The sequence below is a fragment of the Archocentrus centrarchus genome, unplaced genomic scaffold, assembly GCF_007364275.1.
Source record: "Archocentrus centrarchus isolate MPI-CPG fArcCen1 unplaced genomic scaffold, fArcCen1 scaffold_37_ctg1, whole genome shotgun sequence".
Lineage (NCBI taxonomy): Eukaryota > Metazoa > Chordata > Actinopteri > Cichliformes > Cichlidae > Archocentrus > Archocentrus centrarchus.
This window is the reverse complement of record NW_022060264.1, coordinates 259,203-286,494: the sequence shown is the minus strand read 5'-3', so window position 1 is coordinate 286,494 and position 27,292 is coordinate 259,203. Positions and strand designations below refer to the sequence as shown.

The 27,292-nt window shown below is 41.0% G+C and overlaps 1 protein-coding gene across 1 annotated transcript in view; it reads left to right on the top strand.

Annotated features, from left to right (window-relative positions):
• Positions 1-27,292, top strand: part of LOC115776797 (nidogen-1-like) — a 61,243-nt gene that overhangs the window by 18,408 nt on the left and 15,543 nt on the right. The window contains exons 2-13 of the mRNA XM_030724572.1: positions 4,964-5,266; positions 7,532-7,758; positions 9,380-10,071; positions 10,172-10,312; positions 10,426-10,677; positions 12,259-12,459; positions 12,733-12,972; positions 16,508-16,645; positions 17,251-17,379; positions 18,471-18,614; positions 20,723-20,854; positions 24,592-24,831. Of these exons, the coding sequence (XP_030580432.1) occupies positions 4,964-5,266; positions 7,532-7,758; positions 9,380-10,071; positions 10,172-10,312; positions 10,426-10,677; positions 12,259-12,459; positions 12,733-12,972; positions 16,508-16,645; positions 17,251-17,379; positions 18,471-18,614; positions 20,723-20,854; positions 24,592-24,831 (2,839 nt within the window). The remainder of the gene's footprint in view (positions 1-4,963; positions 5,267-7,531; positions 7,759-9,379; positions 10,072-10,171; positions 10,313-10,425; positions 10,678-12,258; positions 12,460-12,732; positions 12,973-16,507; positions 16,646-17,250; positions 17,380-18,470; positions 18,615-20,722; positions 20,855-24,591; positions 24,832-27,292) is intronic.

Genomic DNA, 27,292 nt, shown 5'->3' with positions numbered 1-27,292 from the left:
AGATGTCAGTGAGTCACATCATAAAATTTCTATTTGAATCAATAAAGTATGCAGAAATATATTATTTTATTTTAATGCTTGACTTACTGATTTACATCATTATACATTGTTCTAAAAAAAATAAAAGGAACACTTTAAATCTTTCCATCACCTTGGTAACAGTTCATCTTTGTCTCATCAGTCCATAAAACTTTGTCCCAGAATTCCTGAGGCTCGTCTCTGAACTTCTTGGCAAATTCCAGCCCGGCCTTCCTGCTCTTTTTGCTAATTAGTGGTTTGCATCTTCTGGTGACGACTCTGTGCTTTTGTTCATGATGTCTTCTGTGAACAGTAGATTGTGATACCTTCACTCCTGCCCTCTGGAGGTTGTTGCTGATGTCACTAACAGCTGTTTTAGGGTCTTTCTTCACAATGTTTCTGTCATCAGCTGCTCCTGTTTCCTTGGTCTGCCTGTTCCACACCTGTTACTTAGCACTTAGACTTCAGGACGTTCCAAACAGTTTTACTGGCTGTGACCAGTGTTTGTGTAATGGCTCTGACTGATTTTTCCTCTTCTCTCAGCTTCACAGTTCCTTGTTTTTCACCCACAGACAGCTCTCTGGGTTTCATGTTGGTTAGTCCTCTTACTGTAACTGCACAGTCTGCAGAGGCAAAGCTAGTTCTGCTCTAAAAATCCACTGTTAGCTGGATTTTACCTAGAATCCTAAGTCAGAACAAAGACCGCTGTCTCCAAATGCAGTCATGGTATTTGAGTTTGTCCACAGGATGAGAGACAGCTGAATATTTATTTTCATAAGATATAGAAAATATTATTCAATTACATCTCTAAGATTTCTACAAATATAGCGTCAGCTAACACTTGAGAATGCAGTGTTCTGATACAACCTTAAAATGACCCAATGATTCAAACACATTGAAGACGTTTTGGTTAAAAGTTGAATTTGGAATGCATTATGTTCTGACCTGTTTATGAAAAGCATAATTTAATGCTGACAATGTGTTTTTCAGTGTGAGGGCGGCTGTTTAGTCTTTGTGCCTGTCTGACAGCAGAATGGATGACTATTAGATACAGTTTGTGTCTGGAGTTGCTGATGCAGTCAAGGTCTTGGTCAAAAATCAGTGCCAGCTCGCATTAGATAAGATAATTTTGTTTTTGTGAGTTTCTTACTATTTTGACTGGCAACCTCTGATTAAATATTAAAATACTCCATAACAACAGAAGCAAGACTAAAACACATTGATGAAAAATCATTTTAAATTGTATCTTTTCATTGACCTAAATTTAATGCACTCTCTATTGTGTGAGTCTCTGTTGCATTTTGCTGTAATTTAAGGAAGCAGTGATTTTTCTGCTACAGTGCTCATCATTATTTTGACACAGCTGGAAGTTGGGGCCTGGTTATCACAGTGTGTAGAAAGTGGAGCTCTCAGCTCAGTTGCTGTAACTTTTTTTGAGTCCCATGGGCTGATATGGCCTTAAAGTTTTTTTTTTTCCATTAAATTATCAGAAAGCCAATCAAACAACCAGGGCACCAATGCTTGTTTCTGTTATTCCATATCATCGATGCTACATGGATGTACTTTTGCTCTTGATATATTCCATGATATTCTATGATATACAGTACTTGGCAGCACGGAGGCGTGGTGGTTAGCACTGCTGCCTCACAGCTAGAAGAACACAGAGAAGGTCTGGGTTCAAATCTGCCTGGGCCTCTGTGTGGAGTTTGCATGTTCTCCCCGTGTCTACGTGGGTTTCCTTCCACAGTCCAAAGACATGCAGTTAGTGGGGTTAGGTTCACTGGTGATTCTAAATTGCCCATAGGTGTTGTGTGCCTGTGATGACAGGTTGGCAGTATGCAGAGTGTACCCTGCCTCTTGCCCCATGACAGCCTGGATAAGCTCCAGCCCCAAAATGTGAACATTGGCATCCTCAAAGAGCGAACTTTGACCTTTAGGTCCAGATGTACAGCTGAGTCTTATCCTATCAAGGTGGCTCTTCTATGTTGTGCCATTCATTTGTGAAGAGGCTGTTTGGTTTCTCCAATGTAGAGGTCCGAGCACTCTTCACTGCACTGGACAGCATTCACTATGTTGCTCATCTTGTGTTTGGGGGTTTGTCCTTGAAATGGACCAGTTTTTGCCTTAAGGTGTGACTTGGTTTGAAGTATACTGGGAGATCATGCTTGGAGAAAATTCCCCGGGTCTGAGTTTTTCTGACAAGCCTGCCACATAAGGGATGACAATGTTGTTCCTCTTGTCATTCATATTCTCCCTAGTTTGAGTTTGACTTTCTTTCCTGTGATATTTGCTTATTTGATGAGAGCCCAGTTGGGATAACCACATGTTTTAAGGGCTTTCTTTACATGTGCGTTCCTTTAGTTTCCCTTCAGCCTCCGAGGGAACACTTTCTGCCCAGTGATGTAGGCATCACCGGGCAGAAACTGATCACCCTAAGTTTGTGTTCCAGATGGTGGTGGGAGTCAAAGAGTAGGTACTGGTCTGTGTGTGTGCTTCCTCAATAAGCACCACACATTTCAGGAACAGTAACGTGTTATCCCTGGTGTCCTCCCTGGTAAACCTTATGTGTTCATCCACTGAGTTGATGTGGTGAGTGAAGGCTTCTACTTCTTGGGTTTTGCTTTTGACCCAGATGTCAACCACATATCTGTACCAGTGGCTAGGTGCCATCCCTTTGAAAGAACCAAGAGCTCTACTTTCCACTTCCTCCATGTAAAGGTTACAATGGGTGGCACTGGGGAGCCCATGGCACATCCATGTTTCTGTCTGTAGAAACCATCATTGTATTTGAAATATGTTGTGGTAAGGCAGAGGTCTAAGAAACAAAAAGGAGTCCAATCGCCCTTTTTTCAAGCTCCAGAGACTAGCCTGGGTGGTGTTTTCACTGTAACTTTTAAGTAGAAGTATTAACTCTGTAGTTTAACAAGAAAAGAACAGCTTGCAGCTTCAGTTTTGTCTCATAATGAGAAGAAAAAGGCAATTTGCACTGGAGGGACCTCCAGTTTCATTCCTGTCATGTTTCACATAAGAAGAATGACAAAGCCATTTGAATCTTTGAATAATAAAATTCAAATAAAAAATATTTTCTACCTGGGATGTTGTCTCTGGGGTCAAGCCTTTTAGCTGGCTGCTTAGAGTCTTTTACAACTGTGGAACTGCATTAGTAATTTCCTTGCACTTTTTGCACTTCCTGTCATTTGGAGTGCGAATAGTGAGTGCGAATAGTGAGTGCTCCAGCTGTGCTTGCTATGCTATTGCTTACTTTTGGCTCACACCAAGCTGGCATCTCCTCTTTCATAGTCTGGATGTACTTGAGTGTGCATTTTTGCAAGTTTGCTGTTTCCACCTTTATTTTTTTAATAAAAGAATTAAAATATGACCTGGCACAGCCCTAGTATGAAGGTAAAATTCACCACTTCTTCATTAAAAATGATAAAGTTATTGTAGATTAAAAAAATTGGCTCATTCTGAGGGGATCCATATAATCATACAACTTTCATAAAATATGCATAATGCATATTAAAGCATTTTGAGTCACAGCCAGTACCTGGGCCTCCCTGAGCCACATTCGGCCAGAGGTCTCTTCCTGTTAACTGCTGGGATGCTGGGATGGCCCAGGCTGCACTTTAGTCTTTTTTTTCTGTTCATGCACTTTTCAATTTTGTAACCTTGCACAGGTGCCACAGCCAACACTGTCAGGCTGAAGTCACAAGTGTGCAATCATGTCAGTTTTTAACCTCCAAATGAATGATTTATCAGCACAGAAGCTCAGAGATTCACAGATTATACAGAGGAAGATGTTTCCTCTGTTAAAAAAAAACCCTGCAATTTTCTTTGCTTCAATGTTTGTCTTCTCCTCCTGCTATATGTAGATATGTTGTCTGAGTGGAGACACCTATTCAAAAGAATACTGCAGTGAGTACTCAGCCCTAAGCGCTGGTATGAGTGGTACAGTACTTGAACAGTGTATATGTTTACTGTTGATGAGTTAGGTCGTGAATTTCATTTATAAACCACCACTGTGCTGCCTAAAAACAAACAAACAACAAAAAAAATTTGTGCTCCTTTGTTCCCGCTCTAAAGCATTGTAGAAACACTACTTTAGACCAGCATTACTCATATTTTTAAAACCCAGCCCAGAAAGAAGCCATCCAGATGCAGTGAGAACAGCAAATTCCACACAGAATTGAACCTGGAACCTTCTTGCTGTGAGGCAGCAGTGCTAACCACCATGCCACCATGCTGTCCTTTTATATGAACTGAAAAACTTGATGTAAACATTTTGGAGCAAACAAGGTTTTCACTAAACACCAAAGAAAAACCAGCTTAATTAAGGATGCTGGAGGCTGCCTTGGCTTTGAATGGAGAGTATGAAGTAGATACCAGCATATCCACTTCATACATACTCTGCATGGTCACAGTTCTGGCCTCAAACAGTATCCATGGCATTCAGTGTTGGGCGGATTTGAGTGAATGAGGTTAAAGACATCTTATTCTCCAGAGTCAATGGGAATTCATTGTGTGGAATTTTTAAGGGGCTGACAAAGTAAGTGTTCCAGTGAACGTTCACTGGATTTTTAACTTCTTCCTTCCTTCAGTACTCTGCTTTCAGTCTGTGACAAATGAGCAAATCAGTAATTCAAAAATAAAACACGATTCTCAGAATAATTGTTGCATAGGGTTTATATTTGTCTTAGTTATGAAAAATTGGTTTATAATAATGGACAGTGAGATCAGTCAGAATCAGTGAGGATCTTTTAAGAATGAATAGTTCTCACGTTATCATAAACTGATAATGCTAATTACTACTTATAATACTTATTATAACTTTCTGAACTGGCATAAATGCACTTCCTTATAGAGATATGTGATTTCACAAGAAATATTAGGTGTCAGCGATGTGGTCACGGTTCATTAACAAATAAATCTGGTCCTCCTGTTCCAGATTAACACCAATGGGTTTGTGGCTGTTGTTAAGCCTCCAGCTGAGGAGGAATACCTGGGGAAGATGCCCAGTCAATCTAAAATGATTGCGGTGCTCCTTGGAGACCTGGACAACAGCGATGGACAAGGGAAAGTCTACTTCAGGCAGGACAGCAGCCCAAATGTGCTGGGTCAAGCCGCTAACCACATCAGGCAGGCTTTTCCAGAAGGTAATGTAGAGGAGCCCACCAGCACCTTCATTGTCACTTGGGAGAACATGGCTGCCCAGGGGACATCTGGACGGGGAGACCAACTGGACACTAAGGTGAGGGATTGTATGAGGTGTTTCATTTCCCCTTCTTTTCACCTTTTCAGGTCAGCTGGGCAATAATTCTGTCAAACATGTCCCGGATTATTTTCTGTCAGCTGCTTCTCTGATTTAGACTCAATATTCTCCTCGTGTTCCTCCAACGACCAGAGGAGAAGTACAGTAGTTTTTTCCACCCAGTGCATCAAATTATGCACTGTTTTAAAGCAAACATGTTTTTACAAGGATCTCCAGACACTGCTGAGAGAATCGGATCCACATTTGCTCATTCTAACATGTAGCTCATAATAGTGGCCATGTTTGGTTTAGGAGAGGGGTGCAGACAGGAGGACATGTGATGTCCTAATGCTCAGTGAATTTTCTAGACCTGCTATATTCTCACATGGGCTCAGTTGGAGATTAGATGGACTTGTACCCAGGAGCTAACAGGGTAAAAACTGTCTGGTCAGCCTGAATCAGACATTTGCATCACTGTGTACAGTTCTGGTGGGAGCTACTAAGAGAAGTACAGCAGCACAGTACAAGGGTGAACATTGTTTGAGTGCTTTACATCATGTTATGAAGTAGCCCCAATAAATTTAGTCACAGTCTTACTCACAAATAAGCCCATTAACCATTATTATCACTAAGTGTTCAATCAAATGTGACTAAAACCATAAAAACAAGAGATTTTAATTAACAAGAGGCTAGCCTATACTTTGCAGTCCCTGGCCATCAGTAGTTGGCATAATGTTGACTCCAGTGACTATAACTCCACAAGTCATTTGAATTTGAAGTTGAGCTAAACCAGGAGATGACTGAATGTAAGCTTTCTAGTGGCTAACATTAGAAAGCAAGCTAACAAAGAACAGAATGCCAGAGCCAATCTAAAACGTCCCCTTCACTTCCTGTAAATCCCGTTGTACTGAAATTAGCTGCAATTCACCCAGATAGTCATCAATGAGCTGGACTAGATACAGCTAAACAGAGAGTCAGCTCTAGAAGCAGATTCTGCTCATTGCTCTATGGTGTCTCACCAGATACTTACTCTGGATGGCATTACCTTGGTCTCCAGTAATGTTTGTCCAGGATATGTCCTTCAATGCACATATGTAGGACCGCTTTTTTGCATTTGCACAGTATCTCTAAAATTAGAAACATCCTTTCTCAGAGTGATACTGAATAGCTAATTCATGCATTTATTATCAGGCTGTCCTAAAAGCTCCCTGAAAAGCCTTCAGCTGATCCAAAATGCTGCAGCTAGAGTACTGACAGGGACTAGAAAGAGAGAACATATTTCTCCCATATTGGCTAAAATCCTTCTCCTCACATACAAGATCTTGAATAATCAGGCCCCACCTTATCTTAAAGACCTCATAGTACCATGTCACCCCAATAGAGCACTTCATTCTCAGCCTGCTGGCTTATATGTGGTTCCTGCTATAGGCCTAGGCTGCTGGGGGGAGGGGTTCCTATAATGTTCTGAGTGTTTCTTTGTTTATACTACACTCTGCATTTAATCATTAATTATTATTAATCTCTGGCTCTCTTCCACAGCATGTCTTTTGTCCTGTCCCTCTCCCCTCAGCCCCAACCAGTCGCAGCAGATGACCCCCCCTCCCTGAGCCTGGTTCTGCTGGAGGTTTCTTCCTGTTAAAAGGAGGTTTTTCCTTCCCACTGTTGCCAAATGCTTGCTCATAGGGGGTTGTTTTGACAACTGGGTTTTCTCTGTAATTATTGTAGAAAAAATCCAGCATTTTGCTAATGCATGGCAATTGGTCAGCTTTGCATGCTTAACAGATACCTCCTTGATACTATCCTTTTTAAAACTCTTCTGTTTTGGGTTTGATTTCACAAGAAGCAGCTTGTGGTGGTTTAAGGTGACTGCTGTCTGGAGATGTATTAAAAAGTCTCTGCATCAGCTCACTTCATATGTTATTGTGGCTTATAGAAAGGTATTACAACATGATAACTTTAACTTGTAAAAATCAGAAAATGGAAGTATATCTACTGTCTCAATCCTTTCTACTGAAAATATAATGAAACTTGCCAGAAAAAAATTTACATTTCAAAGTTCATCTGATTTGTAAGTTTTGCATAGGTAATCCTACTCCAATGAATCTATTCCCTTTTTTGTTCTGAATATTTTCTGGCATATATGCTCATCGTCCGCCATCATTATTTAAAAAAAAAAAATACCAGACAGAATGAAACATAAGCAGAACTGTGGTTTATCTGCAGTTTAGAATTTCTTCTAACAAATATCTCATTTTGTACTTGCAGAGAATTACCTTCCAGCTAGTTGTGGCCTCCACAAAGTCATCTTCTTGGGCCATCCTTTTGTACCCCAGAGACGGCCTACAGTTCATCTCCACATCAATAGGTGGAGATAGAAAGCTGCTTGAGGCTGGCTTCAATGAAGGTCTTGTTACGGGCTTCTTCTGGAATAGACAGGGGTTGTATTTCCGCATTACCACTGATGAAGAGACCTCTATCAGCGAACTTACCAAGTATGAATCTGACTACCCTGGTTGACAACTGCTGATTGTTTTAAATTAAAAAATTTAAAATATATTTATGTGCAGTGCTGCAAAAAAAGTATTTGCCCCCCCTCCTGATTATTATTATTTTTTTTTTTTTGCATATGTTACACATTTGAGATCATCCCCTCATGCCCCCTAAAAAAATTACCGGTTGATCCACATTTGGCAGCAAGAATTGCATTTGTGAAAAGGCACTGAGTGTTTCATATCAATATGGAAGAATTCTGGCCCACTCTTCTTTGTAAGAATTGCTTTAATTCAGTCACATTGGAGGGTTTGTGAACATAAACAGCCTGTTTAAGGTCATGCCAAAGCATCTCAGTTGGATTAAATTCTGGACTTTGACTCGTCTGCTCCTAAACCTCATTTTGTTTTTGTTCTTGGGGTTTTTGTTTGCTTTTTTGAGCCCTTCCGAGGTGGACTTGCTGGTGTGTTTTGGATTATTGTCCTGCTGCATGATGCTTGTGCTTCAGGGACTGATGGCTGGTTTCATCAGTTACGTCGAGCCATCCAGGTCCTGAAGCAGCAAAGCAGCCCCAGCCCATCACACTACCACCACCATCTTAGACTATTATGATTTTCTCTTTATGAAATACTGTTAGCTTTATGTAAAATGTAATGGGACTTAAACCTTCCAAAAAGTTCTGCTTTTGTCATGTCAGTCCACAGAATATTTTCCCAAATGTTTTGGGGATCATATTAATGTAAGATGAACCTTTGTGGGTTTTGGGGGGGGGGGGTTAACAGTGGTTTTCTTCTTGGAGGGCTTCAATGGATGCCAGTTTTGCCTAGTCTCTTTCTTATTGTTGAATCATGAACTCTGACCTTAACTGATGTAAGTAAGGCCTGCAGTTATTTAGCTGTTGTTCTGGCTTGCAGAACAGCATCTTAGATGTTGTTCTGGTTTGAATAGGTATTTTTTTTTTTTTTTTTTGCGTCGCCCCTTAACTGGCCAGGGCCCGGTGACGGGCCGTTTGTAGTCCCTTTTATATGGCAGGCTAGACCCTCCCATTTTTATTGACACGTCATTCGGCCAATCATGTAACTGGCTGCACCAAATCACCTGACAAAGCTACGTGACCCCCTCTGAGTATTATTGGCTCTGGGAAACCCATTTCTTAACATGATTGGCCGAATGAGGTGTCAATCAAAATGGGCGGGTCTAGCCTGCCATATAAATGCACTTCATTCGGCCCGCGGACCAGACGCGGCCGGTTAATAGGCTATGAAATGGGTTGTTCAGAGCCAATAATAACCAGAGGGTGTTATGTAGTTGTTTCAGGTGATTTTTTTGATGAAATCATTATTTAAAAACTGTTTTGTATTTATTCAGGTTATCTTTGTGTAATATTAGAATGTTTGAGCTGAACAAATAAAAAAAAAAAATTGAAAAAGAAAATCAGGAAGGGGGCAAATTCTTTTTCATAGAACTGTGTACTTTAAGCAAAATGAGGGCTGCAATAGTCCTTATAATCCTTATGAAGCTCTGAAATCCATCTTTCAAAGGTCTTTAAAGTGCTAGTATGCCATTTCTGGCTTTAGTTTTGTATCAAGTTTTAGTCATCAACTTTGTTCTTTATCCAAACAGAAAGACGAATGCAGCACACACTGGAGTTTGGGTGTACAAGATTGGATCCTCCCCATTCTTCCTTGAGATCACACCAGGGACAGTTTCTAGTGCTGGTGAAAATGAGGGTGCTACAGAGCCGCCTGTGACCATGTTACCCAGGCAGACTGATCACCTCGGGGTAGACTTCTTGACCTACACAACCCAGATGATGAAGACAACTGAAACAGTACCAGAAGAAAAGCTGGAGAATCCATCTGAGATCCCAAAGGACTACCAAACCACTTATTCAGAAGCTGATACCATCACACCAGGAACCACAACGCTGAAAACCCAGGAGCCCCTCTACCATGTGGAACCTGAAAAGTTTGACCAAGAACGCCCAGAATCAGAGACTGTTGCGCCAGCATCCACCAGCGCTGAAAGAATTCAACAAAGATATCCAGATCAACCTGAATCCAGATCCCCTGAACAATCTGATCCTGACCAAAATGAGACCAGATACACCACCTCTGAGACTTTGCAATCAAGACACATCATTCCTACACCCAGTGAAGCCAGATACTCTCCAGATGAGCCAAGGTACTCTACCCCAGACCCAGTCCAACCAAGGTACTCTGAACCCGAACCTGTCCAACCAGTTCCACCACATTCAGCTCCACAGCATCCTCAGATTGTTGTAGTGGATGAAGATCAAGACTTGGATGTGAATGGTAGATGTCAAAAACAGAGTTGTTTTGTGTTCTTTGGATTATTCTGTCAAGTGCTTCTGTCAGATTTATAGTTTCATTTTCATCCTTCTTCCTTTCACAGTGTTTGCTTACAATTTGGAGATGTGTGCCCACAACAGGCACAAATGCTCAGCTTTTGCTTACTGTCGGGATTACAGCAGGGGGTACTGCTGCCACTGTAGGCCTGGTTTCTATGGTAATGGGAAGGACTGTGTTGCAGAAGGTAGGGAAAGTTTTTAGTATTACATTTGCCATATTGTTTCATTTCACTGTATTTATCAGGATTTTCTACAAGAAAAACAAACAATGAAGTTTAATGGAAAAGTTGTCTTTCAGGTAAACCTCAGAGGATGAATGGAAAGGTGAATGGCCAAGTGTATGTGGGGAACTTGCCTTCACCAGTAAGGCTCAGTAACAACGATTTGCACTCATACGTGGTAGCCAATGATGGACGGGCCTATGTGGCCATCAGCAACATCCCCAACAGTGTGGGACCCTCCCTGCAGCTTCTCTCCTCATTGGGGGGGATCATCGGCTGGGCCTTTGCCCTGGAACAACCTAGCTATGAGAACGGCTTCAGTCTCATTGGTAAGGGGACATATTATTGTTGATTGCTGTGTGAAGCACAGTTTATTGTTGAATGATCTTTGTCCATTAGTGTCAATAGCTGCAACAACATAAATTAAATATACTGATGAGCATTTGTCCTTCATGGGCTCACAAAATGGCTCTTAACTGCTGAGACCTTTAATCCCTTTTCATTTGGCATTGAGACACTGGAAAACAGCTCTGTTATAAATACCGTAACTTGCAAGTTGGAGGGGCTGTGCATCATGTTCGTTCCTGATCCACAGATGCAGAAAACCCAAAACATTTTTGCTTTGTGGCAAAATATAAGCACATAATCCCTATCTACTTCATTAGTTACACCTTATTAGAACCCCCTTAGGACCCCCTTTTTCCTTTAGAACTTAATTCTTCATGCTATGGATTTAGCGAGATGCTGGCAACATTCCTCATAAATTTTGGCCCATATTGACATGATAGCATCACACAGTTGCTGCAGATTGTTCAGATGCATATCCATGATTGAACTCAATCATGTTCATGAAATGCCTTTGACATTATTTGAGCTTTGTGACACGGCATGTTATCCTCCTGGAAGCAGCCATCAGAAGGTGGGTACAGCGTAAAAAGATGGACATGATCAACAATACTCAGGTAGGCTGTGGAGTTTAAATGATGTTCAGTTGGTACTAATGGGCCCAAAGTCCCTCACACCATCATAACCACCAGCAGGATGGATCCATGCTTTCATGGCGTTTCCACTAAATTCTTACAATCTGGATGTCACAGCAGAAATTGAGCCTCATCTGACCAGGCAGCATTTTTCCAATCTTCTGTTCTCCCATTTTGGTGAGAACTGTGAGCCTCAGTTTCCTGTTCTTAGCTGACCGAAGTGGCACCTGGTGTGATCTAATGCTGTATTCTGCTGCATTCAGAGTTGCTCTTCTGCATACCTTGGTTATAACGAGTGGATATTTGAGTTGCCGTTGCATTCCTATCAGCTTTTAGCAATCTGATCATTCTCCTCCATGGGGTAGCTGTGAATCAGGAGGTAGACCAGGTCAAGGTTTGTTGCCAAAGTATCCTTGGGCAAGATACGGAACCCTGAATTACTTTCCGATGTGCTTAGGTGTACAAAAAAGCACTTGTATGAATGGGTGAATGAGGCATGTTATATAAAGTGCTTTGAGTGCTGAAGTAGAGTAGAAAAGGGTGTATAAGACCCATTCCATACATTTGACATCAAAAAGGCATTTTACCCAATATTTTTTCTTTTTTTTACCAGTCTCCATAAACCCTAGAATACAGTTGTACAGAAAAAATCCCAGCGGATCATCTGGCACTAACAATCATGCCACGTTGAAAGTCACTTAAATCACCTTTCTTCCTTGTTTGGTTCAGGAGGATGTCTTCATGCCTAAATGCATTGAACTGCTGTCATGTTAGTTGATTAGATATGTCCATTAACAAGCAGTTGAGCAGGTATACCTTATAAAGTGGCTGGTCAATGTACATCTAATTCCTGGAGTTTCCTTATCCACCTTCTTGGACTGCAGCTAGTGACTGTTGTCCCTCTACCCATATTTTTTCACATTTATGCAGGTGGAGTGTTTTCCCGGCAGGCTGAGGTGATCTTCCAGCCAGGTAACGAGCGTCTAAGCATCAAGCAAGAATTTAAAGGTATCGATGAACATGACCACCTGGTAATGAGCACAGACCTGGATGGACGCCTGCCTGCTGTCCCATTTGGCTCTACTGTCCAGATCGACCCATACAAAGAGATTTACCACTACGACAGAAACTGTAAGGCCAATATCGCAGAGACGGTACAGTCACACAGTCTGAAACTAAGTTCATAACGAAAAGATGATCTAACAATGTAGTCGTGTCATTTTGCCTTTTTCAACCTTTCTTTAACCTTTCTGTGTAATTGCAAATACAGTATTTAATTCAAATCAGTATGTCAGACATTTAAAGTCTGTAAAGATTAAAAGATTAAATTACTAATCCAACTGAACCCCTGTCAGGCCAACCTATTCCACCTGAATGTTAAAGCATTTCTTCTTCTCCTTCTAGTGATCACTTCCTCCTCCAGCCGCAACTACACTGTCACCTCTCCTGACGGAAATGTCCAGACAAGACGTTGCCAGTGGCGTCAGACCATCACCTTTCAGAGCTGCCCACATGATGAGTCTGAGTGGGCTGGGGCAGCGCTGACCACCCAGCAGCTCAGTGTAGACCAAATCTTTGTCATGTTTGACGCTGACAACCATCTTATCCGCTACGCCATGAGCAACAAGATTGGCCCCATCCATAGTATGTTGTGACACTTCCACATATAACAGAAAACTAAAAACAATAAATAAAAAAAAATACCAGAGGGTTTGGATAGATATGCCACAGAATGCCATATCAAACACAACGTTAAATACAGGGAAATTGCTGATTCAAAATGACTCAGTTCGAACCATAGACAGTATAAAAGAGGATGTAACACTGTGACATCACCCACTGGACTCTGCATTTTGAAGCTTCAAGCAGTGAGTGCTCAGTTAGAGTAGAAAAATGCTATATTATTACCATATGGATGAAAGGGGGAAGTACTAATTTAATAATGCTAGTTAGCTTGGTTAGCAAGCTGCATTCATAAAGTGTACAGGTGCAATACACAGATTGATATAGTGGCTAATTAGTGCTCAGTAACAGACAATAATACACTAGAATTTCACTAAACAAAACTTAAGCACAAACCTCCTGGTTGGTCTGTAAGCTAGAATAATCTATGAACATGTTGCTGAAGGCTGCAGCAGTAAAATCAGTGGAATGGACCTCGCAGACATATCTGCTCCAGGTGCCTTCGTCTTGACACCTGTGAATCAACACGGCCATGCCCCTAACTCGATTATCCAAGTGGATCCTTTTCAATGCTTTAAGTTCTTTGTGACATGGGAGGCTCTTTTGCAGCCAGACTTGCCGCTTCTATATTGGCTTCCTTTTGCTGCTCCAGAGGTCGTCCCTTCATTTGAAATCGATTCACGTTAATGGAAGTGTCCTCAGAACTCAATTTAAACCTTAACAAAAATTCTCCTCACTTTCTGTCAATGGAAGAATTCTGTGGATGTTCATCTGGTATTAAAAAAACAAACTTTATTTTTCTTTTCTCCTTGTGAAACCTTTTAATTTATTTATTTTATTTTATTTTGATCTCCATTAGCTGTAACAATTACAGCTACTCTTCCTGGAGTCAAACCTTTAGAGTTGCAACAATTCTACTGCTGTATTCAACAGCAGTATAAATCATTTATATTTGTCATTATTTAATAATGGAAATTAGAAGCAACCCTAAAAACCTTTAAGCATTTCTGTCCTAGCTGACATGGACTTACAAACACTTCTGATGTGCTCTCAACAAAAAAAGGACACAGTTTGAATACACTGTCTTTTCTCAAATACACTTCTGCGCTGGCACAGCTTTTTTAAATTTTATTTTATAGACAGCCTCAAGTGGCATCTCACTTGAGGCTGGATTAACTGAAGTATTCTACAGAGGCTCAAAGTAAAAAAGAAAAAGGTTTTAGGTTCTAGATATTTAACTGAACAGAAGGCATTTCAAGACTCATGCTTTGCTGCCCTTTGTTCACTAACTTCTGGTATTTTAGTTCTTGGCACAAACAAAAATAATGAAACTTTCTGAAAAATATAATGCAGACGGCACAGACTCAAGCTTAAGGTCATCAATTGTTGAGCTCCATGTTTCCCGCGCTGTCAGGGACAGTCACAGAGTGAAGCAGTGTGTTATTACTGAGAGGAATGCAGTGAAACACGTATCCAATACAGTTTAGAGCCTCAGTGCTGTTTGCAGTGGGTTGTCAGAGGACGGTAAACAGTAATCTGAGCCTGGCTCTGTTTCCTCAGCTGCAATCAGAGAGGCTGTGAAGGGGTGAGAGGTGAAGATCAATGGCTGATGTCAACAAGATACCAACGTTCAGTCCACAGCATGGACAAGATTGGGGCAAGGGAATCAGGACAGCTTAAGAAATAAGTAAAATGAAGGGTTAAAGGTAAAAAAGCAGGTGGGACTTGTTGTTGGGGGAGCTTGGGGGTTCACATTTAAACAAGCAAACACCACTCAGCTGGGGTTTGTTGGCAAAAAGTGGAACATCTGGGATGTGTTTCCTGTGAGGAGGAAACTTCAAACATGGAGCTCCAGTGCTTGGCTGCATGATGGGAGCAAGGGGACATTTTATTGTCCTTCTAAATCATCAATTAACAACAGATGTTTTTCATTTGATAATCATTTTATTTGAGAATCAAAAAATGAATAAGAAAGAGCATCATAGTGACCTACAACAATCTAGCCTTAATACATTTTAATACGTTTTATTAAAATTCAAAATAAAAGTGCAAGGGCACTCAGATTGCAATCTTAAAATCCAGATTTGCACCAAAATGTAACGGTTTCTTCCTTTGCACACCCTTTACTTTTCCGCCAAGGCTCATGACACTCAACTTGGTAGTTTTTGCCAGACTGGATATAAAAGATGGACGTGGATTCCAGATCTGTAAGATGAAACCAACAAAGAATTGCCTCAAACCTGCATTCTTTCTAGTGGCCAGCAGGGGGCAACTTTACTAAGACCTCAGCAAACACTTTCCTGATGACATTATAGTCTCAGTCACTAGTTTCAAGTTTTATTGAATACATGTTCAGCATGATGTTTATACATTATGGTCCTTATTAGTGTCCCGAATAATGCTAAAGCCACTTGTTTGTGGCAAATTTCAAAAAGCTAAGGTGGCGATGGGAAAAACACTCAGCTCGAAGTTCAGAATAGAAATTTAATAACTAACAGATGATGTCATGGTGGTTAGGTCTATCTTTTTTATACAGTTCATGGCTTTTGCATTGTCTTACAGGCAAACACTGAAACTATAGTGTTCCCTCTATCCTCCAACTAGGCAGAGGAAGCCAAGCAATTTCACAAAACTTTACACTTGGCCAAAGAGAAATATATCCGTAAAAGCAAAAAAAAGAGCTAAACATCCGCTATCTGTCACACTGTACTTTCCTAATATATGTCCGTCCATTCATTCATCCATCCATCAATCCATCCTTTCTCTTCTTCTTATCCTGTTCAGGGTCACGTGGAGCACATGTAACAAACAGATGTCACATTTCCATAATGTTTTCTGTATTCTTTTCAGTGTTAGATTTTATTGATCAACAAGATGTAAGTGAAAAAGCTCCACTCTTGTTCTGCAGTAGTTTAGTAGCACTTCACATTACTGTAAGTGCTAGTGAATAGAAATGTGTTGGGTCCACCTTTTCTTATCTCAGTTTTGCTGTGTTTCTTTGTTACTGTGGTGGCGGTTTAGTGTGATTGCTACTTTCTGGATGCAGTAGTTCTATTTTCAGGGTTGTCATCATCTGGTTGGAATCTAAAAGTATGTTTTTGTTGCCATATTGCCAAATGGCAGCAGTTTTCCACGGTGTGTGTTTTCAAATACCAAATAATAATGCTTGTTAGGTGGAGGGAAAAAATTTCATAAATCTGACTACAAGTTTGAAAATTGTAATTTATTGGTGTATAGCTGCACCAGTGTGAGTTGCAGGCATAAGAAGACACGAGCTGCCACTCCAATCTCAGGTTGAACTTATGGGTGGTTGAGGTGCATTATGGGTAATGTATTGATGTGTTGTATTCATCCTTTTAAGGCAACCAGTGACATTTCTGTCATCGTGAAAAATATGTTAATTTTTTTTGTCCAGAGATAGCACTGGCTGATGTGTTTTACGGCTCAAGTCTGCCAGATAACATGTGGCCTGAGGGTGTTTTAAATTTTCTGGCAGGCAGTTTTCTGGAGCAGAATCCATGTTTCACCGGTCGCCATGGCTGCGATATCAACGCTGTGTGTAGACCCAGCGAGGGGCTCCGATTCAGCTGTGAATGTACAGCTGGTTTCACTGGAGATGGACGATACTGCCACGGTAACAGACCCTCACTCGGTCACACTTCCAGTGTTTAAATGATGAAGAAAACCCTACAAAACATCAAATTCAATTCAGTTCAATTCAATTTTATTTACCAAATCACAACAAACAGTCGCCTGAAGGTGCGTAATAAGGTAAAGACCCTACAATAATTACAGAGAAACCCCAACAATCAGATGACACCCCCACCCCCTCATGAGCAAGCTCCCTTTTAACAGGAACTCAAATATTTACTTGAGGGGGGAACGGGGTATTGTTTTGTTTGCTAACAATATTACAGCACGAAAGATGGCCAGTGACCCCTAGATCACTTGATTACGTGACCTTGACCCAATTATTGCCATAATTGGTCAAGGTCAGGGGGTCAGGTTTTCTGAAAATCTTGTGAACGTGACCTAGGACATTCAAATTCACATTATAGATGCATTTGCTAAAAATCTGCCAGGGCTAGGCTTTGTTGTACCTGGCACCAATTGTAAAATGTTTCTAGCAAAATGATGGGCTGAAACGTCCAGCCTGAGACGTATACAAGCAACACATGTAACAGCTTTTGGGTGAAATTTGCCTTACATAGTATTGATCTTTGGGTATGTTATTGGCAGATATTGACGAGTGCCGGGAGACTCCTTTGGTGTGTGGACCCAATGCCGTCTGCAGTAATCAGCCTGGAACTTTCCACTGTGAGTGCTCCACTGGCTTTGTGTTCGCCAGTGATGGAAGGACATGCATTGGTAAGTTTTAATTGTGTGTGTATTGACAGCTGGTAGGTGGGCGTGCCACTTTGTTCAGTTGACATGAACAATAAAGACTTTACCAAAATAGGACTCACTTGAGCAAAAATCACTTGCTGAAGCCTAACAAAACGGAAAGGTACTGATTGTGATGATGTTGTCAGGTTTGTTGGTTAGATCTTCCCCCAGGATGTGAGGCACAGCAAAGGAAAAAAGATGCCTTTAAATGTGATTTATGGAGTGTGACCTTCCACAACTTTCTTGGTTGCATGTGGCAAGCGACAGACTTTGGCTCTTTAGAGCAAATCATCTGTCTCCATCTCACCCTATCCCAGCATCCACCTCTGTCACACAAAAACAGCTCTCTCTCATAGGAAAATCCTGTCTTCATTTTAGAAGGTCAATTAATCCATGCAAAATACTAATCTGGTATATTAGTTGGCCATTTTCAATTAATTATCAGCTCACGTTACAAACCCAGTCAATATACTTTTTTTTTTTAATCTAATTAGTTTTTTTTTAATTTAGTTTTATGTTTTTGTTTTCAAGTCAGTGTAGTCCAGTTAGTTTCCAAAATAGTGAATAGAATATATATACTGGTCTCCCAGTTGTCCAAGATACATGCATGTATCTTGGCATACATAAAATAGCACAGCATAATAGTGCAGGACAGTCTTGTGTATATCTCATTATAAGCTGTGTTCAAATGTGAGCAACAGAATAATCACTGCAGTTCATTCAGATGGGTATAAATGATGACAGTAGTTTTCTTTGGTTGCTTTAAGATTTTTTTTTTTTTTTTGGCTCATGAGGAGATGGTCTTCATCAGCTCCACTGAAAACCAGAAGAAGGAAGCTAGTCTAAAATGAAAAACAGCCCCAGAACAAGATTGTGGTCATATCGTGTATTTGGTTTTAAATGCACTTTGGTAATGTTTGCAGACTCCAAGATCTGCCTCTTACCTTTCTAACAACAAAAAGAAACTACAATAACTTCACTGCTAACTGACTTGGGTTTTGTTAAAGTCACCATGGATGCTTATCTGTCTTAGTCCGTAGCAGGGCTAATGTGTTTTCTGTCTGGTTCTGCAGAGGAGAACCATCCAGTAGATCACTGCCAGAGAGGAACTCATGACTGCGATGTTCCAGAGAGAGCGTTATGCAGCCACACCAGAGGCTCAGCCTACATCTGCTCCTGCCTGGCAGGATTTGTGGGTGATGGCCGGCTGTGTCGGGGTGAGTTCACAGTGCTTACTTTATCAGCTGTGTGTTATCATGTGTGAGTCAGCAGACTTTTGGTTGAGTCTTGGTGGTGACTTATCCTCAATGTTATGACTTGTGTCAGTGTCTGCTACATAATAGTCATTTACACAGTGTGTACTAAATGTCACAGAACTACAGGTATAGGTATGTTGGTATAAAGCTTGACAGACTTTCATTTAAGAGTCATATTCAGCACCTTGCTCAAAAATTCTAAAGAATTCTAGAGTTAATAGATGTCTTCTTCCAACTTTAAAACTATTACATAGTCAGCCTTCATGTTTGTTCTTGAATATAGCACTTGTAACACTCCCCAGACAACAGTACAGCAGTTAAAGCCCATATATCACAGTACTCTAGGCTTCATCACTAGTGATACATTTCAGACTTTCAGTCATTGTTCTCTGTATCAAAAGGTTGGAACAACTTTCCTGCAGTGAAGAAGAAACAGACCACTTATACCTTTAAAATGGCATAATGTGCGTTTCACAATCCAGTAAATCCCCACACAGAATTATTACAAGTTATCTTTTCCTCAGCATAGAGGAAGAAATAATCAGGGAGCTGTAGAGCATGAAGCTTTTATCAGTCAGTTCAAATGGTGTATTCAGTCACAGTCATGGTTCCACAGTTACACTGTCTACTGAGTAAAACCCAAGTTATTGCCAAATGGGACTCGGAATGTAAATCATTCTCTGCGGAGCCAATCAGAGCTCTGTGGGGGGCCACACCATTTTTTGCAGGACTCTTTGTTCTTCTTGTAGCTGAAGATAGGTCTCAATGACTGTCTGGATATTTGGGCTACAGAATGAATTTGAAAATGGCTTCCTCTCATACCTTTTGTGCTACCTTTCACTAGCTCAGCTAAGGAGCCACTAGACTGAAGACTGTTCAGCCACGTTCTTGGATAGAGAACTGTTAGGCAGGAGGACAATATCTTCCATCCAGGGACCCAAGCGAATGCTTTCTCCAAGTCCACAAAATGCATGTAAACTGTATGGGCAAACTCGCACGCACACTATTATACTTGAGAGGATAAAGAGCTGGTCCAGCAGTCTGAGGTTCAACTAACGGACAAACTCTCTTTTCCAGCACCCTGTCATAGACCTTCCTGGGGAGGCTGACAAAACCATTTGCATTATAAATATACTGTCTGGTTAAAGTGTTGGAAATAGAGCTGTTTGCACATTTTGTTGACTATTTTGTTACCTCTTTAAATAAAGACATTTCTACGCAGAACCCATAATTAACAGCTGCATACATCTGTGTTTGTCACAATGGTGATTGTTAGACCACTTCTGTGTAGACTGTGTAGAATGTTCTTCCCATGTTTGTGTGGGCTTTCTTCAGGTACTCCGGTTTCCTCCCACAATCTGGTGACATGCAGTTAGTGCGGTTGGGTTAATTGGTTTTTCTAAATTGCCCATAGGTGTGAATGGTTGTCTGTCTCTCTGTATTAGCTCTATGACAGACTGGTGACCTGTCCAGGCTGTACCCTGCCTCTTGTTCTATGATAACTGGGATAGACTCCACTCCCCAACCCCCCACCCATCAGTCTGTGCTGAACATAATCATCTCAATTGTGCCTCTCTGTCAGATCATTTGTACATCTGCCTACTAACATATGACTGTTCGGTGTCTTTTGTTGCTAAAGTTGTTTATATTCTGGGCACATATTCATAGTGATAACACAAAGGATAGCTCTGCACCCACTCAAAGATACAACCGAAAAGATACAACCCCGTTTTGTACTCAAACAACAAAATGTAGCTGGAGTCTGAAGATGGTAACTGGCTCTCCAAAACACATGCCCTGGAGGAGCCTACCAGGTTGTCTACCAGTCGGAACGCCATATTCCAACCTTCCGATTGGGCCACAGTGATGCTTGAGAACTCTGGCATTATGGCTGGTGTGCACTCCAAGATGTTTTTTGTTCACCTTTATGCTATATTAAAAGTTCTCATAGCACAGTGAAGATCTACTAAGCTAACCTTTTCACATCTAATGGCCATCTATGACAGAAAATGAAGCATTAGTGCAAAACCTGAGGAGCTGTTTGGTTTTTGGTTTTTCTACCTGTTCAGACATAGACGAGTGTCAGCAGCAGGATCGATGTCACGCTGAAGCCTTCTGCTCCAACACACAGGGCTCCTACGCCTGTCAGTGTCGTCCTGGTTTTCACGGAGATGGCTTCCGCTGCAGTCCTGTGTCCTCAGGTATATAACCAGCACCCACTCACAGCTGTCAGCACATTTACAGGTCAGTTTGTGATGGAGGGCTGATGGTCTAAACCTCCAGCCCTCCTGGAGAGTAAACAGAAACAATGGCTGATTTGGAGGAACCAGACTAAGCAAAAATGAAGGTAGTTTTCCAGACATTTCAGAGACAAATGAAAGCTGAGTACTGTGTCCATAAAATACGTCTGTACTGTGGCTGAAGGTGGTTTAGGAGTGCTGGTTGGTGGGAGAGAGGTTGGCAGCATGGCAATGAAAGCTGTTGATAATAGATCACAGTATAAACAGATTTAAGATAAGATAAACTTTAATGATCAAGCAGCTCAAGTACAGAGAAGGATGAAATAAAATAAAATAGAATAAAATAGAAAACACTATATACATAAAAAAAAATATCAATACACATATACATCAAATCACCATATACATTTGTAGTGCACAGCATACACAGTATGCATTATGGGTGGGAGTATAGATAAATAAAATGTACATGTACAATATGTAAAGGTGTACTGTGTGCATAAGTGATGGCAGTAAAGTGTCGGACTAATGTCAGGCTCAGTAAATTCTGAATGACACTACAGCTCAGGTTCACGATAGAGAATTATGTCTTTTTATTTGTCCCTTTGTGGCAAAAATGAGCAATAAATCCACTGCTTTCCCGCAAGTCTCTCAGTCTGAAGATAAAGTCCAACTACGTCGTCTTGGAACACAGCTGCCGGCACTACTCCTTGTTCTGCTCTGGGGTCTCAGTGAGCTCAGCGTAGTAGCACATTCTCTACCTTCTGTAGGTTCTGGTTAGAGTGGCCCTGCAGCTCACAGCAGATATCCAGAGCAGAACAAGGACTGTCCTCACCAGCTGCAGTAAAAGAATGTGAAGTTCGGGTAAGTTTGACCTCAAATATGCTTCTGTGGCCCATTCAAGTAACATTTATGTGCAGGAAACACAGCAGAATTGTTACTTTGTAGATTTGTTTGTTCTTAATTCACTTTATCTTTCTCCTTTATTTTCTCCTTTGCCAGATCTGACAGCATGCATCTAAAAAATAAAAAATAAATAAAACTAGCAACTAAACAAAAACATAGTCAGAAGTCAAACTAATAATACTGCAGTGATTCCAGCTGTCTGGATCTGAAAGCTCAAAGTTAATTACAGCTATACCTCTCTGCACCAAAGTTTTTGTCATATTTTCATCCTTATTATGACCTGTCTGGGCTCTGAAGGCATCATTAGTGTCCTGTGTCAAAACTTGCGTCTTTGTTGCTTTTTGTCTCGACAGTCAGTCTTTGATCCTCTGTGCCTCTCTGAGGGGTCTTCCTTTTCTGTCTGACCGCTGGCAGCAGACGTGGTGCTGTGAGGACACCCTGCTATCTTGTCTGATGAGACTGTTATGGCTGGCTTGTGGTTTGTCTTATAGAGACCTTTGAGGATAAGAGTGTGAAGATAGCCAAGGCGCTCCCAGATGACACTGCGGGACATGGCCACAGAGATAAAGAACCTCCTCCTTTAATCTGTCCTTCTTTTTTATGGCTCCCACATGTTTGCATCTGCAGCTGCCACGTACTAAAATCTATCTGTTCAGGAGCAAGGCATTTAAAATAAAGTCCACTCCAGTTAGACTTCTGTAGAATATTTTTGGGCCATTTTAAACAAAGCTGAGGATGGGTTTCTTTTTAAATAACTGATTAATTATGTTGTCAGTAAAATGTAGAATGCTACCAAACAGAAAAAGTTTGTACAATTTTAATGAGCTTGTATACAACGCAATGTGGGTGTTGGCTCCAATGTTGCCAACTTAGTGATGTTGTCACTATATTTCTGGAGTTTTCAGATCTTTCTAGTGACTTTTTCTTTCTTAAAAAAAAAAGCAACTATTGACAACTCTTGCGATTTTCTTTCCTGTTATTGGAGACTCTTTGAGACTGCACATGAAAGCACCAATCGTTCTGCAATTAATGTCTTCAGCAAACAGCAGATGCTGCCTTTTTGTTGCAATGCACAGTGGTGTTTTGTGTAGTTCGATTAATTAGAAATCTTCAGATATTAACTTATTTCATAGTGTACTTTATCCAGAGCACACTGTCTGCTGAATCACTTGTAAATTTTACTCATATTATTCACATAGTGTCTCTTTAGGGATTCGCTTTCTTAACTATTAGTTTAGCTTTCAGCCGAGTCACTAACAGCATGGCTGCTTGTCCCTGTAATAAATGTGGCCCGTTTGTAGCTTTGAAGGCCAGATTCAGTGAATTGGAGACCCAGCTCTGCACCCTGGAGAATCCAGGCCCCTGTCATCAGTGTGGGTGAAGGTAGCTTAGCCACTATTTGCTCCCCCCCAGCAGATTGTCCCGAGCACCTTAATTTCGATTGAGGAATTAATAACACTCTAGATCTTGTTCTGACATATGGCATTAAACTGTATATTTAACAGTATTCCCTGAAACCCCTCTTTTGTCTGATTTCTTAATAACATTTAAATTTACAATAATGGATTACACACCAGTGGGAAACAAATTACAGTAGATGTCTTTTAGAAAGTGCTCTAACTATGTTTAAGGATATTATTTCTCCACTGTAGATCATCAGTAGTTAGTTCCTCCAAACCGTCATTGTGTCTATTAGACCTGATTCCTACAAGACTTTTAAAAGAAGCCCTACCATTAATTAATGTTTCAATCTAAAGTATAATCAGTCTGTGTCTATTAATGGGCTACATACCACAGACATTTAAGGTGGCAGTAATTAAATTATTACTTAAAAAGCCATCACTTGACCCAACTGTCTTAGCTAATTATAGGCTACTCTCCATCCATCCATCCACACAACCTACAATCTAAAAAAAAAAAAAAAAAAAAAAAAAATTCCTGAAAGTTGTAAAACAGCTAACTGATCATCTGCAGAGGAATGTTTATTTGAAGAGTTTCAGTCAGGTCTTCCATGCTGGGGCCAATTCTATTTACATTTATCCATGCTTGCCTTAGGAAATATTATTAGAAGGCATAGCGTACATTTCCATTGCTATGCAGATGATACCTAGCTTGATCTATCAATGAAAGTAGATGACACACACTAAAGCTAAATTGCGGGAATGTCTTAAAGACATAAAGACCAGGGTGACTTCTAATTTGCTGCTTCTGAATTTAGATAAAACTGAAGTTATTGGCTCTAAAAATCTTAGAAACATGGTGTCTAACACTGAGCAATCTTGGAGTCATTTTTGAGCAGGATATGTCCTTCAATGCACATATGTCTGACATTAGTCCGACACGTTGGACTGCTTTCTTGCATTTATGCAATATCTCTAAAATTAGAAGCATTCTGTCTCAGAGTGATGCTGAAACACTGGTCATGCATCTATTATTCTAGGTTGTACTTTTGCAGTTTGGATTCAGGTGACAGACACCCTCTCTACTTTTAAGATTAGGCTTAGAACTTTCCTTTTTGATAAAGCTTATAGTTAGTGTTAGATCAGGTGACCCTGAACTCTCCCTTAGATATGCGGCAATAAGCCTAGGCTGTTTTAATTATTCCAGGTGACCATGCAAATGCATTTTATTGACTGCTAATGTTAGTGGGTTTAGATGCTTAGCATTAACATGTTACTACTGTGTCACAAACCAGTAACTTACTGGATTTTAATCTCTAACAAGATTTGTAGGATTTTTGTGGGAGTGATGCTCACTCTGTGGACATGTCCTCTGTTTTTGTGTATCTTCAGAGCGTGAGAAGACCCAGTGTCAGCAGCAACGAGAAAGTGCTATTGCCAGTGCTGGTTCTGGCATCTTCTCTTCATTCCGTCCTCGTCCAGTTGTCGGTCAATACATTCCCCAGTGTGATGAGCACGGAGCCTACAAACCCACACAGTGCCATCAAAGCATTGAGCAGTGCTGGTGTGTGGACGCCAATGGGCACGAGATCCCTAACACCCGCACAGGACCTCACAGTAGCCCTCCTCTGTGTGAGTCTCCTACTTTAAAATGCTCTAGAAATAGTACTATCAGTAAATATAGCCTGATACGTACCAGCAACAGAGCTGGACTGCACATGATCACACGTTATAATACTTTCTCCAAACTGCTAATTATATACATATATATTCTTATTTGTAAAACTGATAGCTCAATCAAGAAATTTTCATAGACTGTAGGGCTAACAAATTACATCACTCATTAATTCTAAACTCCACATTCTGAAGCCTCAACATTAGTGTTTCTGCTTTTTGTATGCCAGAAATAGGGCTGAGTGACATAGGAAAAAATCATATAATTTCTTTTCATAGCAGTTGATTGACATACACTGATCAAGCTTAACATTATGGCCACTGACAAGTAATTTGAGCCAGTTTGTGATGGCTAGACGACTGGGTCAGAGCATCTCCAGAGCTGACGTTCTTATGGGGTAGTCTGTAGTACTCAGTATTTATCAAAAGAGGTCCAAGGAAGGAACCGTGGTGAACCAGCCATAGAGTGGCAGAGGGTCACTGATGCATGTGGGGAGTGAAAGCTGGCCCGTGTTGTCCGATCCAACAGACAACCCACTGTAGCTCAAACTGCTGAAAAAGCAAATGCTGGTTCTGATAGAGAGGTGTCCGAATACACAGTCCATCGCAGTTTGTTTTGTATGGGGCTGCAGACCAGTCAGGGTGCCCATGATGACCCCTGTGCACAGCTGAAAGCACCAACAATGGGCATGTGAGCATCAGAACTGGACCACAGAACAATGTAAGAAGGTGGCCTGGTCTAATGAATCACATTTTTCTTTTACATCACACGGGTGCGTGTGCAACACGTACCACCTACCTAAGCATTGCAGCAGACCATATACTCCCTTTCATGGAAGCGATATTCCCTGATGGCTGTGGCCTCTTTCAGCAGGATAATGCGCCCTGCCACAAAGCAAAACTGGTTCAGGAATGGTTTGAGGAAAACAACGAGTTTGAGTTTTTGACTTGGCCCCCAGAGTCCCAGATCTTAATCCAATTGAGGATCTGTTCTGTGGGATGTGCAGGACAAACAAGTCCGATCCATGGTGGCCTCACCTTGCAACTTACAGGCATTTAAGGATCTGTTGGTAACATCTTGGTGCAGATAGCACACTACACCTTCACCTGGAGTACATACTTCAATGGGCTGGGGCTGTTTGGCAGCAGAGTGGGACCAACACAATATTAAAGGTCATAATGTTATGCCTGATCAGTGTACAGGTGCTGGTCATAAAATTAGAATATCATGAAAAAGTTGATTTATTTCAGTAATTCCATTCAAAAAGTGAAACTTGTATATTATATTCATTCATTACACACAGACTGATATATTACAAATGTTTGTTTCTTTTAATTTTGATGATTATAACTGACAACTAATGAAAATCCCAAATTCAGTATCTCAGAAAATTAGAATATTGTGAAAAGGTTCAATATTGAAGACACCTGGTGCCACACTCTAATTCACTAATTAACTCAAAACACCCGCAAAGGCCTTTAAATGGTCTCTCAGTCTAGTTCTGTAGGCTACACAATCATGGGGAAGACTGTTGACTTGACAGTTGTCCAAAAGACGACCACTGACACCTTGCACAAGCAGGGCAAGACACCAAAGGTCATTGCTAAAGAGGCTGGCTGTTCACAGAGCTCTGTGTCCAAGCACATTAATAGAGAGGCGAAGGGAAGGAAAAGATGTGGTAGAAAAAGTGTACAAGCAACAGGGATAACCGCACCCTGGAGAGGATTGTGGAACAAAAGCCATTCAAAAATTCTGGGGAGATTCACAAAGAGTGGACTGCAGCTGGAGTCAGTGCTTCAAGAACCACCACACACAGACGTATGCAGACATGGTATCAGCTGTGGCAGTCCTTGTGTCGAGCCACTCTTGAACAAGAGACGGCTCCAGAAGCGTCTCGCCTGGACTAAAAACAAAAAGGACCGGACTGCTGCTGAGTGCTCCAAAGTTATGTTCTCTGATCAAAGTCAATTTTGCATTTCCTTTGGAAATCAAGGTCCCAGAGTCTGGAGGAAGAGAGGAGAGGCACAGAATCCACGTTGGCTGAGGTCCAGTGTGAAGTTTCCACAGTCACTGATGGTTTGGGTGCCATGTCATCTGCTGCTGTTGGTCCGCTGTGTTTTCTGAGGTCCAAGGTCAACGCAGCCGTCTACCAGGAAGTTTTAGAGCACATCATGCTTCCTGCTGCTGACCAACTTTATGGAAATGGAGATGTCATATTCCAACAGGAACAGGCACAAGGAGCCCAAACTAAGTATTGAGTGCTGTACATGCTCATACTTTTCATGTTCATACTTTTCAGTTGGCCAACATTTCTAAAAATCCTGTTTTTGTATTGGTCTTAAGTAATATTCAAATTTTCTGAGGAACTGAATTTGGGGTTTTCATTAGTTGTCAGTTATAATCATCAAAATTAAAAGA